This window comes from Zootoca vivipara, chromosome 8 (genome assembly GCF_963506605.1).
Source record: "Zootoca vivipara chromosome 8, rZooViv1.1, whole genome shotgun sequence".
In the NCBI taxonomy this organism is placed as follows: Eukaryota; Metazoa; Chordata; class Lepidosauria; order Squamata; family Lacertidae; genus Zootoca; species Zootoca vivipara.
In genome coordinates, this window is record NC_083283.1 from 85,422,733 (window position 1) to 85,443,226 (window position 20,494).

Sequence of the window (20,494 nt, forward strand, 5' to 3'; positions counted from 1 at the left end):
CCTCCTTTGCTTCTTGCTTCAGAAATACTGCTTTTAACCTTATGCAAATTTATTGGTTATTCAACATTATTAATCAATTAGAATTGATTTGATTGGGTTGCAGCCCTAATTCACAGCAGGTTTTTTGTGAAGCATTTTGAGTGAACACAAGTGTTTAACAATTAACACCACAATGCTCTGATACTGCATTCAGAAGTAAATCTCACTGGCTTCAACTGAATTTACTTTTTGGCAAATGTGTTTAGGACTGCGGCTTAAGTTGTTTGATGGATTAGAAAAGGATACCTTCGGCTTCCACTCACAACTTCAAGCTATCACAGATGAATCTGGTATCAGTGGTCTAAATTAAACCAGACTATGGCTGTCTGAGCAGCCTAATCCTAGCAGAGGGAAAACAAGCCTTTAACCATCCTTTTTGCCAGTTGGTTGCCAGGTTACATGACCGGGGAGCGGGGTAAGGAGCCTTCCTCTCTACTCTTGCCCTCACACCCCTTCTTAAGGGTTTACACCAGCTTATTTTAGTCATCTGGGATGGAGGAAATACAGAGGTCCATCTCTGGCTGAGCAGACAGTGAGGGAGTTAATCTGACACAGCCCAGCTCAGCGAGGAACTCCTTAGGTCAGCCGGAGATCCACTGAACCCTAACCCACTCATCCAGGAGGATCTTCCTATAGGATTGCTCCTTACATCTCTTTGAGCACAGAATCAAAACAACAAAGAACCTAGAGTTCCTGAAAATGTTCTTAACTGGTTTAGCTCCTCCTACCAGAAGGTCTGTTTTGCGGCTTGAATGACACTTGCCGTCACATCCACATCTATGTAGTCATAGTGCAGAGTGCCAGGATCTGCAGGTGAGCCACTTTCAGCCAGCAAAATACCAATCCACCTGCCCATGTCTTCTGAAGATGAAGCCTGCACAAAGATGGGAAAATTTCAGGCAAACAGGCACTCTTGTCACTTGAAAGGCATCATTTTTCATTCAAGTGTACTTTTTTTTCTTTAACAAAAACAATGCATTCTAGTGAACGTATGCCTCACTCTTCAACATAAAAACATTTTCAGGACAGCTCACCAAAATCAAGCTAAAAACAAGAAGAACGTACAAAAACAAGAAGCAAGCAGGATCAAAGCAGCAATTAATGCAGTTACACGAAATTAAAAGCGTAAGGAAAGTGTAACTGGCAACAGAGGCACCTCCGTAGAGAAGAGCACTTCATAAGTGGGGCACCACAAAAGAGAGGTCTCTCTCCAGTTGCCACCTCCTTCAGATCAGATGGCTGGCACACACGCACACACACACACCAGGTCAGGTGACCTGAGAGGTGGGAAACTGCCAGTTAGCTCAATTGGTAAGAATTGTGTTTTCCAATTGGGGGCCATATGGCTCCCTGGGGCTGCTCAGGATATTCCATGGGGGGCAAGGTGAAAATCATGTAAATTGGGGGGGCACAACATGAGGCTAGAGGGCCACAGAGGGAAGTGAGAAGTGAAAATTTTTTATTTTTCTAATCCTGATTGGCTAATTATTATTAAATTATTATCTGTTTGGCTCCTCTCTGCCAACTGCATACATTGTTTGGTCCGAGGATGGGATTTTGCTTATGTCCCTATCGGCAAAGGATAAGCACACTCAACAACTTAACCTCTAATACGGCAACCTCCTGTGCATTTCGAAGCAGGCGGAATGTCATGGGGTGTTTGGAGTCCAGTCCTGGAATAACTTCACAGCCACGGAGAGGAATAGAGACAATATGGGTCTTTAGATCTGTTCTGTCTTTGTGGAAAATGAGCTTATTATCTTTCACTCTGCACCAGCGCTCACGCCACCGGTTATTTGAGAGCACATTAAGATATCCTGCAAGACACAAAGACAGGCAATTTCCACTTTTTTTAAAAAAAATGCTCATTCAACTGGACTCACCACAGAGACCCCAAAATCAACGGCACAATCAATGTACAAATGCCCTTCACTCTCTGCAATGGCAAAGGGAGGGCCTGTGGCTGTGCCACCACAACCCCATGGGCTCCTTTGAAATGATATACAGTGCTACCTCTACTTACGAATAACTCTACTTACGAATGGAGCTCCGTCCACCATCTTGGATGCGGTTTAGATAGGATTTTTTCTACTCACGAATTTTTAGATAGGGTTGCTTCGACTTCCGAATTTTTCTCCCAATGCATTCCTATGGGATTCGACTTACAAATTTTTTCGACTTACAAATGTGCGTTCGGAACGCATTAAATTCGTAAGTAGAGGTACCACTCTATACCCACAAGCCTGTATTATTGGTCAGCTTGTGTAAGGTGTATAAACCTCAGGACAGAGTCATACAAATATGTAAATGATTTGACACACCAATGCTTATTAAGGTTGTTGTTCATCTCAGCTGTATCATAATTGTGTTTGATAGGGGGAAACAAAAACATATTTTTTTTAAAAAAAAATCAAGTCAACTCTGGTGCTCATCAAAATTAAGGATGTGCGACTGAAGACTAAAAACTACAGCTGAGCCGAAACAGGGGATGCTTTTAACTAAAGCTTTATTGAGCCACAGAAAATACTTCTCTCTTTGAGCAGTCTCCAGTCGGGGGGGGGGGGCGGAGGCAGCACAAGTGTTTGCAATGCAGCTGCATGACTGTCCAACGCACACACAAGACATGTGCTCTCCCTCCCAAGACGCGGAAGCAGCAGCTTAACTGCTGCTTTGGTGCCATCTTTCTTTTAAACTAGAGCTCTCAATGGAAATATCTGAAGGCGGTTTCCAAGTGTGCTTAGAATCTTCCCCACAACAAAAAACTGAGAGCAGTAAGGAGGCTTCCAAGTGCATTAATTCAACTGCACTTTTTGAATGAAACCTCTTGGAATCAGAGATGCTCCTTCAGGTTCTTCCAGGTTTTGTAAACAATTCTATGATGCCCATTTTTGGGGGACACGGTGGGGGCTCCTTTAGTGTTTTTCCGCCTGGCTGCTGCCCCTTTCCTCCATTCCTTGCCACCCCCTGCATTCTCGTTTCCCTGCGGTTGGGCTTGGGCTCCCTCCTCCTGGACAGCCATTCCCGCCATTCCTTGGCACCCCCTGCGCTGGGGACATGATTTAGCGTAATGACCAGGTTGATCGCAGAGGAAGCATTTTCCGCCCCTTCCCTTCTTTTTCTTGGGCACTGCTGCATTTTAAAAGTCCCGCGTGTGCGCCCCGCCAATTTCCATCGGCTCAGTCTGGGTGTTGGGCCAGCTGGCCTCTCAGGAATGCATGGGAAATAGGGGCGCCCCGCCTTCCCTTCCCGATTCTCCTTCAGCCGCGCTTCCTGCCTTACCCCAATCAACAGAGCCGCTTTGCTGAGCTGATCCATTGTCTTGGGGCGCTCCCCCCTAGAAAGTTCATCCTTGACTTCTGGGTGCAGCCCCTGCTGGAACATTGCTTGTACCGGCTCAGACACCAAGTCCCAACCCAACTTGTGCACCAGCATGGCAAATTTAGACAAGTAACTCCTCACGGTCATGGAGCCTTGCTTCAGAGTAAGCAACTCACATCAGCCTGTGCCTCACTGGTGAACATAACGTCCATCGCTTGATTAAACTTGTCCAGATCCTTGAGCGCATCATTCCCCGCTGCAATTAATGGTCTGACCCATTCACGCGCGTCCCCCTCCAGATGGTCAATGATGAAAGCCACCCTCTGCTGGTCGTCGGCAAATTCCCCCTCCTGCAATTTCAGGGCATAATTTATCTCTGTCCAAAAGCCCAAGTATTGCCGTAGATCACCGCTGAATTTGCTCACCAGAGATGGTACCTTCCTTCCAAAGGCACCTGGGGCAGGCTGTTGGGCCACCTTCCTCTGCTCATCCAGCCTGGTTTCCAGCATCACTGCGTGCCCCTCAAGCTCCACGGCCCACTTGGTCACAGCCTCAAGTTGCTGTGCCAACTCCACCGCCTGTGCCATGGTGTGTGCGGCTTGCTGCGCTGCCTTATGCTGTTCCTCTGCGCTCATCCTGCCGTTTTCCCCAAAAGGAGCCTCAAAGACTCCTGGATTGCTGTAAGGGTGCTGTTGCGGCTACTCTTGAGTAACTACGTCCGAGTTTGCTTTGTCTTTAAGAGTTTTATTGTGCATAGTATTTACAGTGCAAAGATAGCAAAGAACATGACCTCTCAGTCACTCGCAGAATCCAGGAGTGGACGCCTCCTGTTATGCGTCCAGCATAAGAGCTTGGGAACCCCAAAATGCTGCCCCCCCCCCGACCTTACGTTTTGGCACGCACCTTAAATCAGGCGATGGAAGCGGCTGCCTGCTCCCCTCCACCTGTTGGTCAGGGCGGTGCAAGGGCTCTCCTACATTGCTGAGCCTTAACTGCTCCATCCCGCTCACTTCCTCATTTCCCCCATCTGACCCGCTGCTGCTGCTCTCACTAGTCGAGGTGCTGGAGTGGAGGATGGGCAGAGGCTCCCTGTACTGAGGTCCCCTGACAATTCTTAAGGAAATCAGCCCTGAGTGCTCACTGGAAGGACAGATCCTGAAGCTGAGGCTTCAATACTTTGACCACCTCATGAGAAGAGAAGACTCCCTGGAAAAGACCCTGATGTTGGGAAAGATGGAGGGCACAAGGAGAAGGGGACGACAGAGGACGAGATGGTTGGATAGTGTTCTTGAAGCCATGAACTTGAGTTTGACCAAACTGCGGGAGGCAGTGGAAGACAGGAGTGCCTGGTGTGCTCTGGTCCATGGGGTCACGAAGAGTCGGACGCGACTAAATGACTAAACAACAACAACATGGGAAGCCACTCACCACAAGTTGGGATATCTTCTTCAGCTGACGAGGTTTGTTCATCTGTGGAGGGCTTCTTCTTTCCTAAGCCAATTATCTTTGTTATCTTCTTCCCTGTTACTTTAGACACAGTGCCCTTGGAATCTGTCTTAGAGCTCTTTTTCCTCTTTACTAGTAAGAAAAGCATGCATGTGTCAGTCTTGCAAGATTTCAAAAGATACCATTATGAAACAGTAGTAGTAGTACCCGGAAGCAGTTGCTGTGCATATGGGGCTCTGTTGCTTTCCTGGCTTCCCAATGCCATGTGTCACTGGCAGGAGGGAGAGGAGGAAGGCAGCAGGGAGCTTGGCACAGTGTGGCTGTAGCTTCAGGAGTATCAGACTGGTTCTGCTACAGTGCAGAATTTCCTGCTGCTTTGCCCCCCTTCTTGGTAACTGGCAGAAACACATTGCCATTGGGAAGTCACGAGAGCAACTTGAAAAAAATAGAATAATTACTTGCAAGCCTGTAATTTCTGACCCCAAACCTGCATCCTTAACAGCAGCCCGGCATCTACTATATACTTTGGAAAGTTGTTGTCTATGTATTTGGAGACCTCTTAAGATATTGTAACCAAATTTTGTGTGATGGTTCCCAAGCTTAAGGAACAGGTTTTCAGCTACGTTGTGATACAACTGGACATCATTATGAATCAAGCTGGCAAACTGAACCTTTCCTCAGAGTGAGTGTCTATGAAAATTCCATTTTTCTTTTCACCTTCCCAGCACTTAAAATATTGTGAACATTTTATGGTGTGACTCAAACACTTAGTAGCATATTACCTTGCTCTTTTCCATTACAGATGACAGCTATTCCATTTTCTACAATCCCCTCACCATCAGAACTTGGTCTTTCTGAAGATAGTTTCTGCAGGACAAAAGAACTAGGTCATTCATAACGGGGTCACATTGGAACTGGTGTATTGTGAACCAGAATGTGCCAACTATTTTTCTGACCATGGGACAAATTTGAGACAATCAATAATTTATTTTCAAGAATTAACCTCTTCACAGAAGCATTAAATACATAATACTTGTCAAACCCATTCAATATTACATCATTCCTCCACTGTGGAATTAGCTGTACAATACTTTTGTAAAAAAAATGATCAAAGTGCTTTGACTCTCTCTATATAAACCTCAGTCCAGATTTACTTTCCTTCTGTAGCTATTTATAAATGACCCGGGGGAGTCACGTGGAGCTCAGTCACAAAATGTAAAGTATTGCATTTCCTAATAGATGCTATACCTCTGCCCTTATTTCCCATTACATTTCTGCTCCTGGCCTTTACTTGGCCACCCTTGAATCGTTCTCCTCAGTGTTCTTGCTATTCTCCTAACAGAAGAGGGATTCTAGCCTTTATCTGATACCAGATCACTTGCATTGCGATTAAATGCCTCCTTAAAGCCACTTTTTTCAGCAACGTTTGGCTTCAACCTCTAAACTCACACCCAGCCACAACTGTGACCCATTACTTGTGACTGGCCTGCTCCTGGACAGTCATGTGTCAGAGAGGATGCCTGCAGGAAAGGAGCCCAGCCATGAGCAGCTGCTGCTGCTGCTACTGGGTAGACTTCCATCAACTCAGAACTCCCAATCATGCAGAGGTCCCAACTGATGGCAGCTTTAATGCACAGTGCTTTGTACATTTGTGGTGCCATGAAAAGATAAGAGAAAGAAAACTAGCTTATCTACATGTACATCTGAAAAGGGATGTTAAATATTTCCAGAGTACACTTTTTACCCTCTTTCTCTTCATTCCACCCCCCAGGAATTTCTATATTCATTTTCTTTATGCATATATTTAGTCCTTGATCTCACTATGCACCAAAATTTAAGCATTCCTTCATTGTGCTGATGGTCCTGAAAATGTTTGAATAATGGTGCTGGAATCCTGCCTGTCCTTATAACTTCTGTGCTCACAAACAGTCAGAGCTCTCTTTGGCAAACACTGGGCCAAAAATAACATTCACAGAAGTTGCAGAAGAAGATTGCTCTTATTCCTGTATGAGTGTGTTACAGTTGTTTTGAGGGAAAGCATTTTGCCCATTTCCTTTTTGCAGTAAAAGAAAAATAAACTTTTTTGTAATTCGTTTTCCTCCACACAGGCTGATGCCCCAGCACCCAAAGTATACACTTCTCCTCATCTGTTCTGTTAACTTGCAGGCAGGAGCAGCACAAAGTTTTCTCTTTCTCCATCACACTAATCACTGGGCAGCACAGCACATCAGGGCAGAACAAGCCAGAGGACTAAGCAAAGCAGCCCATAGGAAAATTACTGTGCTTTTTTGGTCTATAAGACGCCCCCATGTATAAGATGCCCCCTATTTTGAGCTTTTTTTGCTCAGAGCTGTTGAGCTTTGGGAGGGGAGGATTGTTGAGGGTTTTTTTTAGGGGGGAATGCTGAAAACCGCTCACCCGCACACCTCGCAAAATCCGCCTCCCATCTGTCCCCTCACTGGCAGAAGCTGCCAATCGCCTGCCCAATTGCTGCAGCGTCAGACTATCAACACCACCCTTTGACGCAGCAACCAATAACACACACAACAGCTGCTGAGCGCTGCAGCAGCAACCAATCAAACCCCCACCCTATGCACTATCCATGTATAAGACAATGCCCACTTTTTAGCATGATTTTAAAGTGGGGGAACCTAGTCTTATACACGGAAAAGTACGGTATGTCTCCAATGGTTCCCTGGGCTTCATGACCTGAAACTGAAGGGTATCACTTGTCTTCCATGTTTGACTTTAAAGATCAGGCAGATCAGTAAACCAAAAATGAAAGGTAATTAACTAAAAGGACAGAAATCTTCCAAATTTTTCAAAACAGACATGGGAAAGTCTTGCAAGTCTGTGTGCCTGAAATGCTTGGCACACAACTAGCAAAAATGTATTACCTAAAAATGTAGAAATCATTATTTGAGATAGTGACATATGAAGAGAGACTCAACCAAACCATTATTCTTAGAAAATGTTAACTACCCATATTTCATGGTGCAACAGTCATACTGCTTTTTCCAGTAGTCTTATTGTACAATTACCTTTTCCAGTTCAGCCTTGTGAACAGGAGAATTAGATGAAGGTCCATCTGAATCTGTAGCTCCAATATAGTTGCTGCAAACGTCCTTAATTACCTTCAAAGAAATGAAAAAGACCCCTATTTTCTTGAAATGGAAGATATTGTACTGAAGGGGAGGAGAACATATAAGAGATTGGGATTGTAGTTAGCTGCTATCTTGAAAACCAACAATCATAAAAAATATGAATTCCGATACTTCTCAAGAGTGCCATCATTTTATCCTTCCCATTATGTTTAGTCAGCTTCTTTACGCATGTCTTGGAAGAGCCACAAGGTAAAGCGGTGGAAGGTTTCAACCCAAGTCTGAGACAGAGAAATGCTTGCATAAAAGGGCCTTGCAAACCAACATATCAGGACTGAGCCCTGAGGCAAATAATACTGTGTCAGACGTATTAAATACAAGTTATCCAACGTAGGAGCCTCGAAACAGCAATGCAGCAGAGTAGGGACAGCCATGGATCCCAATGTAGTCCATTCCCCTTAGAGCTGCATGAAAAAATGCTGAAATAACCACACAAATGCCTCTTTTGCCCTGGCTGGTACAAGCCAACAAGACTTCAGGTATGGGGTTGACCTTTAACTCTGTTCAGCCTTGCTGCTCAGGACCAGGGCTTAGGATTGCTTGACCCATCTCTTTGTTTGTTTTTTGGCCTTGTCGCACAACCACCATTTATAGAAATAGCTTACAACAGTTGTCTGACCCTTCATAATTTTCTAAATTTCCATTTATGTCCAGCTATGTAACTTTTCAAGCATCATGTACCATATCGGAACAATTTTATAGCAAGTCTAAATTATGTAAGTTGTCCTTGCATTATTCCACGCCAGGGGTCAGCAAACGTTTTCAGCAGGGGGCCGGCCGGTCCACTGTCCCTCAGACCTTGTGGGAGGCCGGACTATATTTTGAAAAAAAACAAATGAACGAATTCCTATGCCCCACAAATAACCCAGAGATGCATTTTAAATAAAAGCACACGGTCTACTCATGTAAAAACGCACTGATTCCCGGACTGTCCACGGGCCAGATTGAGAAGGCGATTGGGCGGAATCCGGCCCACGGGCCTTGGGTTGCCTACCCATGTTCTACGCCATTTATTTCAATGCAAAGAAACACAATGTCGGGGGGGTGCGCAACGACAATCCATCACATATCATTTCTGGAATGAAAACAGCAGCTGCAACAGTAAATACAGATAGTATTCACTTAATTGATTTCAGTTCTGGGTGTGAGACGAACAAGCAAACATGGCCAATTTCTGCTCCCACTTCTGTTTTCACCAGTCATTCCTGACAGCAATAGAAGACGGGGCTGGAATGGAGACATGTCCTTGCATGCAACCTCCTTCCCATCATCACAATATAATGAGTCCCCCCCCACCTTGGGGCAGCCATACCTTCCTACTTATTTTGGCATTATAGCCAGATGGGATACGGATTTTCTGTTCTGCCACTCTGGAATATATCTCGATGGATTTTTCAGCAACACCACTATACTTAACAACTTTTACTTTTCTGTGCCTTCTGCTGTATCACAGGCACCCCCACCAGACCAGTTAATAATTCTTTTCAAAGTGTCCTCTTTTTAAAGAATTGGTGGGAAAGATGGAGTAATAAGGTTGATTTGTTGGACAAAGTGCTAAGGATTTTTATCTAAAAATGTGAATTCTAAAACAGGTTTGGAAGTATTCAAAAAAATTCAAATGTATGTACTTCCATTTACTGCAAATGTGCTGTACTTACACACACAAAAATCTGCACTTCTGCTCCTGCCTCTTTCATGACCCTGACAAAATTGCTCATATTTTCAGCATCTGCTCATACCACAGAGTCAATTAGTTTTGGCCACACACAATAATGGAAGTCAAAGAGAGGACACAAGAAATAACTTGGCAGTGGTCATGGAGCTGTATCTGTGCAGTCATGCATTTTCTCAAAAGCCTTATTTCACCACCACAGCAGGAAAGGATCCAGAGTCCTCGCTGTCATCAAGACAGCTGTTTCCATCCAAGAGAGATCGCTACAAAGGAAGCTTGGGTGGGTTGTGACCTGTACACCCTCAATCCCACTGCAGTGGCTATTTGATTTGATTTAATCGTGCTCTTCAAGCACAAATCAACAAATTAAAAACAATGAAATCATCCATCAACTGAAAATTATAAAACGGCAGAAGAGACCCTGCAGCAGCAACAGCATCCTATCATCTTCTGAATGGAACTGAAAATCATGCTTTTGACCTCTGAAGGCCTAAAGGACTGCGCAGAACTCCTGAGGCCACCGTCTCCACTCTGCTGCATTATGATCCTTTAAGATCAACCCGGACCACCAGTTTGACTACACTACTGTATCTGCAGGCCAACTCTGCACACCAAGGTAGCAAAAAGAGGCATGTCATGGAACTGAAAACGTGTCAAAGCCAGAATAGTTTCTGGGTGAATTTTGAGAGATTTTTACTTGGGCTGATTTTAATGGTTCAAATAAAGCAGATGTAGAGTAATAGTGGGGCCCAGGTGGCGCTGTGGTTAAACCACTGAGCCTAGGGCTTGCTGATCAGAAGGTCGGCGGTTCGAATCCCTGTGACGGGGTGAGCTCCCGTTGCTTGGTCCCAGCTCCTGCCAACCTAGCAGTTCGAAAGCACGTCAAAATGCAAGTAGATAAATAGGAACCGCTACAGCGGGAAGGTAAAAACAGCGTTTCCATGTGCTGCTCTGGTTTGCCAGAAGCGGCTTTGTCATGCTGGCCACATGACCGGAAGCTATACGCCGGCTCCCTCGGCCAATAATGTGAGATGAGCGCGCAACCCCAGAGTCGGTCACGACTGGACCTAATGGTCAGGGGTCCCTTTACCTTTAACCTAGAGTAATAGTAATTCTTGCACTATATTATTTGTGCTTCAGTGGGTATTTATATCCTGTTTGAAGGCATGCGTTGGTGCAAGCTAGAAATCCAAGTAATAAATAAAATGCAAAGCCATATATTTTAGTGACACAGCAAGGGGCTAGGCTTGTTCAGAGCATTACCTCTCCCTTTTAAGGTATCTTTTAATACCCCATGCATGCGCTGTTGAAACTACAGCAAGATCTCCGTGATAATTCATACAAGGTACTACTGCAGAGAAAGTCGCCCGTGTATGTACAGTAACTACTCAAAAGCAGACAGCTATGGGCAAACACCATCTTGCTTTTGTTAACTCTGTGCAATCACAAACAGGGGAGATGTGTTATCTGAAGAAAGAGTAGCTCCTAAGTAAGACAGGCCCTGGAAATGTTGTCTCCCGCCTGCCTCTCAGATTTAAGACACAGTGCCTGAAGGTAGACCAAGGGGAAAACTCAGGTTTCAAAAGCACTCTGGCCCTGCCAGCCCCATCCACAGGACTAAGGACCAATGGCAGGTTGCACCCCACCCTACCAGGAAGAACATCAGGGAAAGGGAAAGACCAGGCTGGCCCCAGTCACTGGCCAGAGACTAGAAGGTTGCTCTCCACTACCAGCTCCAACTAGAAGCTTGCCTGTAACTACGTTGTGAGGGGGAGGCCATGGTAGCCCTTTGCATCAGCCAGAGGACTAATGGGTGTAGCTGCATCATTTCTGTCCAAGTAAGGATTAGGGCTTTCATAATGTTTGCCAATTTTGCCTATCAAGAAAAATCAAGAATGGCCTAAACTGTCATTGATAACTATCAAAATGTATTTATTCCAGCTCATTTATGGGATGGTGCTAGTTTAATTCTGTACTTAAGAGCCTCTAGTTGACCCTACCACCTTGGGTGTGAATATTTGCAAAGGGTAGTGCTTAGGTGAAAGCAGGTGGTGCTTTAAGAGAATGAAGACTGGGAAGGAGGGGGGACCAATTCCTTGAAAAATAACCCGAGGATTACACAATTTATGTGATATGTGACACATGGTCCAGACAGGATTTCTTCCAAAACTCCATCTTGCTACATCATACCTAGAATTGTTTACAAAACCCGGAAGAACCTGAAGGAGCGTCTCCACCCCCATCGTTCTGCCTGGACACTGAGGTCCAGCGCCAAGGGCCTTCTGGCGGTTCCCTCGCTGCGAGAAGCCAAGTTACAGGGAACCAGGCAGAGGGCCTTCTTGGTAGTGGCACCCGCCCTGTGGAATGCCCTCTCACCAGATGTCAAAGAGAAAAACAACTACCAGACTTTTAGGAGACATCTGAAGGCAGCCCTGTTTAGGGAAGCTTTTAATGTTTAATAGATTATTGCATTTTAATGTTCTATTGGGATCCACCCAGAGTGGTTGGGAAAACCCAGCCAGATGGGCGGGGTATAAATAATAAGTTGTTGTTGTTGTTGTTGTTAGTATATTATTTATTATTATTATTATTATTATTATTATTATTATTATTATTTCAGAACCTGAAACAAGCTGCTGAATGAGATGTCCATCGTGGCAAATCATTGAACTCGACACATTTCTGACAAGAGTGGCACTTCAGACAAAGTAACAGCTGGAATGCCATTGTTGTGGCCATGGTTATTGCAAAATGTTTGTAATTTGATGGCTTTGAGATTTACAGTACTGAAGTATTGTGATCACAATACACAGAGAGTCATATTTCTCTCTTTCCCACTCTCTTTCCCTGTCTTTTGTTGGAAGTTAAATAAAATGTTGAGATTTTACACTATAACCAAAATGACTTGTGCTTGTTATTTTTGAATAAACTAACTCTGCACATGCTGTTTCTCCAACATTGTTGTTTTATTTAAAAAATCAATATAATCTGTTTACTTATGAACACACATGGGATTATCATTTTGTCTAAACAAATGATTTTAAAGCACTTTGGACCAGATTCAACTAAGCAGATGCACAAGCACAATGAGACATTCCTCTCCTTCCCCATGAAGCTCCCCAATGACCTCTGAGGGGTCTGGAGACCCTCCCTGAACAGCCTATGCAGGAGGAGAGGGGAGATAATTCTGTTGGGCAAGCTGAAATGCTTTCACTGATGGAACCATTTGGAAACTATGATGGCAAATTCTTCCCTCAGCTACACACACAAAAAAAAATATTCAGTACAGCTACTGAAAAGTAAAAGGCACAAAGTTTTCTATCTATCAGAATAGATATATGGTTGATTATTTCACAATATGTGGCAGATGACTAAAGAAGAATTTTGGTGTATATTATGCAGCGGGTATGTTAAGTAACAAGACTTGACCAATTTTATCCAAAAGTAAAATCTGAAGAACAAGATTTATTTTATTTCATGTTCCACAGGATTAAACATTTCTCCTTATTACTACTGAACAATGTGCAAAAGTCACTTAAAAGTACTTTGACAAGACAACTATTAGAAATTTGCAACAGTTTTTGGGATTCTTGGCTACAAGTATTAGAATGAAACAACACCATGTGCCTCACCTACTTATACTTGGGAAGACCTACCTCAGAGATTAAAGGAGAAAGGCAAAGGAAAGGGAATAATATATTTTTAAAAAGATTATCTTAAATTCCCCACAAATAAGCAGGGCATAGAGTAGGGAAAGCAAACAAACCTGCCTGATCCATCTGAATCTTCCTAGTGCTCCTGAGAAAATATACATATAAGCCCATCAAACCAGAATTGAAAGACACAGGAAAAAACAGTAGGAAGGTAGGTAGGCATACTGGTGTTTATGGTACAGTAGTAGCTTTCCATATTGAGGCACACTCTGTGTCAACAACCTGTTACCAATAGTTTAAGCAACCAGCAGTGGCGGAGCTTCATACTCCAGCACCGGGGGGGGGGGGGCGGAAAGCAGGTGGGGCGGAGCTGGCGCGTGTCCCAGGGGGGCGTGGCACCCTACTGGGATTGCGCTGCTGGGAGCGGTGCACTCCCCACCCCCCGCACTCCTCTTCCTCCTCCAGTGGCAACCAGAGGAAGTCAGACAATATAGTTCAGAAACCCAAAGAGAGCTCAGAGTCCAACATCATCACTTAGGCTAAGTTCATATCAGGAAATTGGGCACAGAGAGACAAAAGAGGGAGGGAGTCCTGTATCATAAATTTTAACAAACAGTTCAGTTTTTGAGATGAAAAGGCAAGGGACAAATACTACAAACCAATGTTGTGAAAGAGACTTTCCTCCAACCCTTTTCTGGTTTAGACCAAGGAAGTACTTTATAACCTGATGAAAATCAGAGTTCAAGTAACTTGCAGGGGGAAGGTTTTTTCTGGATCTGGGAAAGGTGTTATGCAAGAATCCAGCACAAACAAGTAGGCACAGGACCTAGGCTCACACAAAGGGAATTAAGAAGCATATACAATTAGAACCGAGAAGGTGCAGTCATGCAGGCAGGGCAGGAAGTCGGGAGCAGGAGCTGAGCTCAGGCTTCAAGGCAAAACAGAGACAGGCAAAAGAGGGCAGACATAGTAGGAAGGCTCCAGAATAGATCAAAGGGTCTCTGAAGCTTACCGCTACCAGGACAGCTCCAAAATACACTTATTCAAAAGATGACTCCCAACTTGAAAAGGAGCATGGACACATAGGAGGAGATCTCATCCAAGGAGGATTCCAGACAGGACAAGACGACACAAGACATGACAGACCTGAGGCAAAGAACAAGGGGCTGCACCAGCCAACTGTGTGGAGAGTTAATGGGAAATCTGCTGCTTCAAACACAAAACTTTGGAGGAGATATACAGTACACTCTACGATAGGAAAGCAGGGAAAAGATGTGACTGTATTCACACTGCCATTTGCCACCAAGCGGCACACGGGTGATTAAACCACAACATTTTATAAAGCATTTAATGAAGATGCCCAATTCTGGGAAGGTTCCTGTATTGAAAAATAGCTCATTTGCAAGGAAGGAGTGGAGTTAGAATGAGAGAAGGCGGCATGTGAGACAGGCTTCCACTAGCCAGAGTATCTTGCCTCTGAAGCAGAACAGGAAGTGTGAAAATAGCCCTTCAGTCCTCACAAGGTAGCTGCTTCCTTGTGCAAACTGGCATGAATCAGAATGCCAATTTGCAAACGAAACAGCATGTAAAAGCAAATGGGAAAGAATTTTTCATAAACTGCTTTAATAAATTTCAAGAGCCACTGGAGAAAAGTTACTTTGTCTGAGAGTCCTTCTGAAACTAATTTAGGCTTCAACAGTGTAAAGGAGGTGGAAGTATATGAAAAACTGAACTTTAGCAATTACAGGCAACTGCTTACTATGTGGCAAAAGTGCCTTGATAAGACTAGTAGCATCGAGCTCATTCAGTGTCTGAGGTCAAGGGCAACTTTCTGTCAAAATTAATCACCTGCCTTTCTATTGTGCTTTGTCAGCAGGCAGTTGGATTTCAAAATATGGACACTTCAGAGCTCCCCTAAGGCAGGAAAATTTAAAGTGGCTACTACAGAATTATAAATACAAATGTAACACTTTTTGCCTTAGCTTTTAAGAGAAAATACTTTTTGCCTACAGAAAGCCCTAACATTCTACAATGTGCAGCCATCAGCCAAGCTGCAATTGTTTGGAACAAAGTCCCATTAATTGCTAAGTGAAATCTGGTGACTTTTAAGTGAACTGAATCAGGGCTAACTTTAGCTAAAAGTAGGGCCATTTAAATTTCAACTACTTCAGATCATGCTGGTGAAACCTGAATAATTATACTTTTTTAAATAACCAAACATATGAACAGAAAAAAGTAAAACAACAAGAAGTAGAAGCTGGGAGTGAAAATTTGATAAGGCAGGACCAGATTAAAAGATGAATGAGTACTAGGTCACATCACCAGTTGACTGAATCCTCAGGGGAGGACAACAGCAACACACTGAGCCATGCCATACAATGTTCATGTATGGCTTAAGGGTACTAGTGGGCTGAATTATCATTGCTCTCCCAACTCCCCAACACCATGGGTTGCTGCTACTTACCAAGGGCATGGCATGAAAAGCTCAGTGTGATGCGCAGCGGCAGAGCCAATTTGACTCTCCTGCCACAATGTGGGGGACCACGCTGCGCTGCCTGCACCTCACCCTCTCAGTAACCGGCAGCCAAAACATGGTGTTGGGAAGCTGGGAGAGCAATGTAGACCCACCTGCCCCACACCATGGGCCAACGCTGGTGGAATAGTGCCAACACTTCACACTTCAAACAGATCCTCAAGTTCACTCTAAGAAATTAAGATTTCACATTCTTAAACACACTTTTATCTGTCACCACTTGATGGCACCAAGATCACTATAGGAAATGGGACTAGTTAAAATTGAAGTACATACCTTCAGCCATTGATCTGCCTGCTCCTGGCTCTGTACAGCAAGCACTAAAGCATCTTGCCCCTGGTGTGTGATTTTCAGCTCATGTTTCTTCTTTTTACTGTCTTTGGGAATGTATGTAATACTGCAGCCACTCAACAAAAGTTCCATCTGAGGCTGTTGGTCCTTGGAACTCTTATAGCACTAAACACACAATTAAGAATGATATTAGGACAAAGCTTCATTGTGTGCAAAAAGCAGCTCCAATCTAAAGTTTTTTATATATATATATATATATATATATATATATATATATATATATATATATATATGCTTCATCTTTCCACTAATCAAAGATAAGCAGCATCAACCTTAACACAACTATATTGAGTCCATGTCATGGTTTCTAAAACAGCAATAACATTTGTTGTCAGAAAAACTAGTAATGAAACAGAAGCCCCAACGGAATTCTAGTACTCTGATCCACAAAGCTTTTGCACTATGGCAATAAATTTTGCTGCTGTGAGATTTTGTAATAAGTGGGTTGTCCTACTGGTTATGTTTTCACTAGGCGTCTACTAGATTGATTAGGTCCCTGTTTCTGAAGGGAAAGAGAGCCAATCGATGACTAATGGCAGCAGCAAGTCAGCCAGCACACTCAGGCAGGTGGTTCACAGCCTCATGGATAGTTTTCCCAGGCTTCAATACACTATAACAGGAATTATCACAAAAAACCATAAATTTTAGTCACCAGTAGTTTGTTTTCTTTGATCACACAAAGCAGTTTAGTCCACTGCCCAAATCGCTTCTTTCTTAAAAGGAAGGCACAGATTTTAGCATCCTTAACAAGGTCCATCGATGCTTCTTCAGAAGGCCACTGGTGTCTCATTTTCTTCCCTTTCCCATCCTCATCCTCTTCATCATAAGACTCATAAGAGCTGCTCATGGCATCAGAATCGTAATCTTAAGACAAAAGTGGTGGGGTGGGGAGTTCTATTAAAATAAACTTAACAGCACATTCCAACAAAGCAACATTTGGAACAAAACAGTCTGCCCAGAATGATCTTTTGTCTATCAAAACATTTTCTTATGTAGTATCAGTAGATTAAAATATCAATAGACGTAACTCTACTGAGTAACTTTTTATAGAAGTATCACATTTACATTTTCACTAGCAAAGTTAGCTTACAAATAATAACCAAAGCCACAATAACTATAAAACAAAGGAAGAAATGCAGAATCCTAAACCTATTTGTTTGGGAAGTTGGTTCAAATGTTTAAGGGTCTTGTTGTCCAGCCCTCTCTCATTAACTACACCTCCTCATAATGTGAGAAGGAAAATGGTGATCTGAAAGACACCCAAGTCCCAGGCCTGCCTCCTTGTACATAAAATAAGTTTTATATGCCCCTGAAAGGGCAAATATTTAATCAGTTTGTGCAGTCCCACAATGACTTCAATGCAACATTGTGAGCCAACCAGATGTCTATGGGTAGCCCTCTCTTGCTCAGAATCCCCAGAAATTGGTGCTCAAAGGCATTCTGTTTCTAACACTGAAGCCACAGATATAGTGACAGCACAATTCAAACCCAAGATCCACCAGGATGAGTAAGTAAGCTCTCTCGCTGAGCCCTTATCCTGGCTTAGCCAGAGGCACAGCAGGGTGAATCTATCCTAGCTCAGCCAAAGCTGGCTGAACTGAGGCCAGCGTAAAAAGGAGTGTGGCTGGGTGGGATAACACATGGGCAACTTGCACCTATTCCAAAGCCCCTTCAGCTTGGTCATGTGACCTAACATCCTGGCAAGGGGTTGGACTAGTTGACCCTCAGGATCCCTTCCAACTCTACAATCCTATGGAACCTACACTGTCAAAAAAGGTGGTGTAGGTAAAACTCTTTTTAAGGTTTGTTTTCCCTCTGCCAGACTTAGGCCAGCTCAGCCGGCAGTAGCCTTGTTCCTCAACGGAGTTTGGAAATAAAGGTAGCTTATGCCAGCTTCATTTATGCCGGTTTAAATTACCCAGAGTAGATTCTGCTGGTTGCCTATAGTAAGAAATGCTTGGTAAAATGGTCAAGTGGATCATTATTTGAAAAGTGCAAGACAGTCTTGAATGCTTGAGTTGCATACAGCGAGCAAAAATAATTCTTGGGAAGTAACCTAGAATACTGATCAAGTGTCACAGGCTCAACGTTTAGCTTCTCAATCCTACCAACAAATGAAATGGAATCTAGTTTAGCTAAAACAGGTTTATCAGTTTTGTTCAGAAATTTATATATGTTTGTATTGTCTGCATTTTTCCCCTGTTTGCAGTTGACTTTACTTAGTTGTGTATCTTTTACTTACTGGATGTGATGTATTCTGGAGCCTTTCCTGGACTGAGTGGTACTGCTTCCTCATAGTAACCTTCAGGAAGGGATGAGGAAGGTAATGGTGGTGGACCATTATCTGGTGGCTAAATGGGGGAGGAAAGTTTATTTTATTTTATTGAAAACATTTATATACCACTGTATTAAAAAAACTATTATCGCAGCGTTTTACAACAATATAAAAACATAAAAGCAGTAAATAAAATAATTAAAAAGTTTAAAACAACATTGTGGGGGGTGTACTCCTAATTGCCTACATAGGCCTGGCGCAGCAGAAAACTTTTCAGCAGGTATTTAGAAGTTGGCACAGAAGGCACCCCCTGACTCTCTTTTGGCAGGGTGTTTCTCAGGGCAAGTGCTTGGGATGAATGCTTTGTTCATGGGAATGTTTATGGATTATTGCTTGTATGTCAGTATTTGTCCAGGTTTGTTTGGGTCTCACAAAGTAGGTGAGTATGTTGTTGAGTGAGGATGGGAAGCTGAACTGTAGGAACAGTGTCAAGAGTGTGATCTGACAGTGTCCTAGAATAGTAATTATGAGCCTATTAGTTTAGAGTGTTTTGTGTTTCATTAGTGTGAATGTGTTGCTCGTGTATGGAATGTGCTTGGGTGGAACAGAATGTGATGTATTTTTAGCAGTAATTATGTTTTTGTTGAATAGGGGGCTGGGAATGCAACTGGATTGTGATTGCTTTAACATATGGTGGATGGGAAGAACAACTTGATTTTTCTTTTGCCCAATTGTTGATCCTGTTGTTTAAGATGTGGAAATTATGCTTTTTAGTTGTTATATTCTATTTTCTAGTCCTTAAAGGATTTTTCTTTTGGCAGTTTGCTATGTTTTACAATGCAGAATTTTATTTCCTTTTGTGAAGCTGATTTTTATGCATAATGTTCTAAGAAGATGCACTATTTAGTTGTTCATTGTGTCAAAATGGGAAATTAGTGGTATTTTTGTATTTGTTTTTAATTCTCCTAAATAAATAAATTATCCACAGTCAAAATACTAATTATCAACTTATGTTATCAAATAACTAAATATTAACAAATATAGTCTATCAAATGCTGTAAGTTAAAGACAATTATAGGCTAGCTGTCAAATACTGTCTAATATTAACTTCTATTGATTTTCACACTATGTCCCAGGGTACCCTGAGTTCTTTGGAAGAGTAGATTAAAGACAGCTTGTACACTTGGTCTGCAATGGGCAGAAAGACCCAAGTGAGTACAAGACCCAAGAACACAATGCAGCATCTTGTACAATGTTCAGGGATTCTGTGCAGAACACGGATAAATTCCTTGGCATATGTTAATAGAGCAATTATTCCCTGAAGAGAGAAGTATGAAAACAACTGAGACTGATTAACATGTCAGCTATCAAATATAACAAAATATTAACTGGCAGGCATCAAATTCAGAAATCAATTAAAATTGGGTGAAAATTTGGTGTAGTACCTTCACTGAAAACGAAACACTGGGAATATTCAACAAGCAAATTTCTTTCAATGATATTTAAGTATGAACAGGAAGACCTGGTGGATCATCTGTTAAGGACAGTATTAGCTAAAAGTGAAAGTCAAATTGCTCTACAAGTAGAAGGTATGGCAAGAAAAGTATGGCAGATAATCCTATTGGATATGCTTTCACATTTTAAATAGATATGAGGGAACGGGTTATACATTCAAATAAACAAATAGGTAAATGAATTCCAAAGGTGTACTATTAAAAAAATCGAGAAAGATCTCTTCACCATTAGCAAACACTTAGAATATACTCACCAGCCATTGTTGAGGAATCTCTGGTAGAGGCATCTGAGGAGGAGCAGGCAAGTTGCTGGTAACCTCTTGTTTCTGTGCATTTTCTTTTATTTCAAAATCTAATGTGAGGAAGGGGGAAAGACTATGTAAAATTGATATTAATTAATGGAGCCAGTGATGCTTACCATGGCATCAACCCAAAGCTTACACACGGGACATGGGGTGGGAGAGAAAGAATGACACATTACATAAAACAATGGCAATGACTTGCTAAATGAGAATAAAAACAAGAGGGGAGT

General features: G+C 42.9%; 1 protein-coding gene across 10 annotated transcripts in view; it reads right to left on the reverse strand.

Moving 5' to 3' along the window:
- AFAP1 (actin filament associated protein 1) overlaps positions 1-20,494 on the reverse strand; it is a 48,887-nt gene that overhangs the window by 19,766 nt on the left and 8,627 nt on the right. For all 10 annotated transcript variants that reach the window (XR_004691827.2, XR_009558079.1, XM_035103428.2 and 7 more), the window contains 9 exons: positions 20,217-20,314; positions 18,416-18,524; positions 16,826-17,037; positions 16,099-16,278; positions 7,845-7,937; positions 5,586-5,670; positions 4,786-4,935; positions 1,645-1,856; positions 768-913 (listed from right to left, as the gene is read on the reverse strand). Coding sequence is in view for 8 of the 10 variants with exons in the window: in XM_035103428.2 (XP_034959319.2) it covers positions 768-913; positions 1,645-1,856; positions 4,786-4,935; positions 5,586-5,670; positions 7,845-7,937; positions 16,099-16,278; positions 16,826-17,037; positions 18,416-18,524; positions 20,217-20,314 (1,285 nt within the window). In the remaining 2 variants the exon portion in view is untranslated. The remainder of the gene's footprint in view (positions 1-767; positions 914-1,644; positions 1,857-4,785; positions 4,936-5,585; positions 5,671-7,844; positions 7,938-16,098; positions 16,279-16,825; positions 17,038-18,415; positions 18,525-20,216; positions 20,315-20,494) is intronic.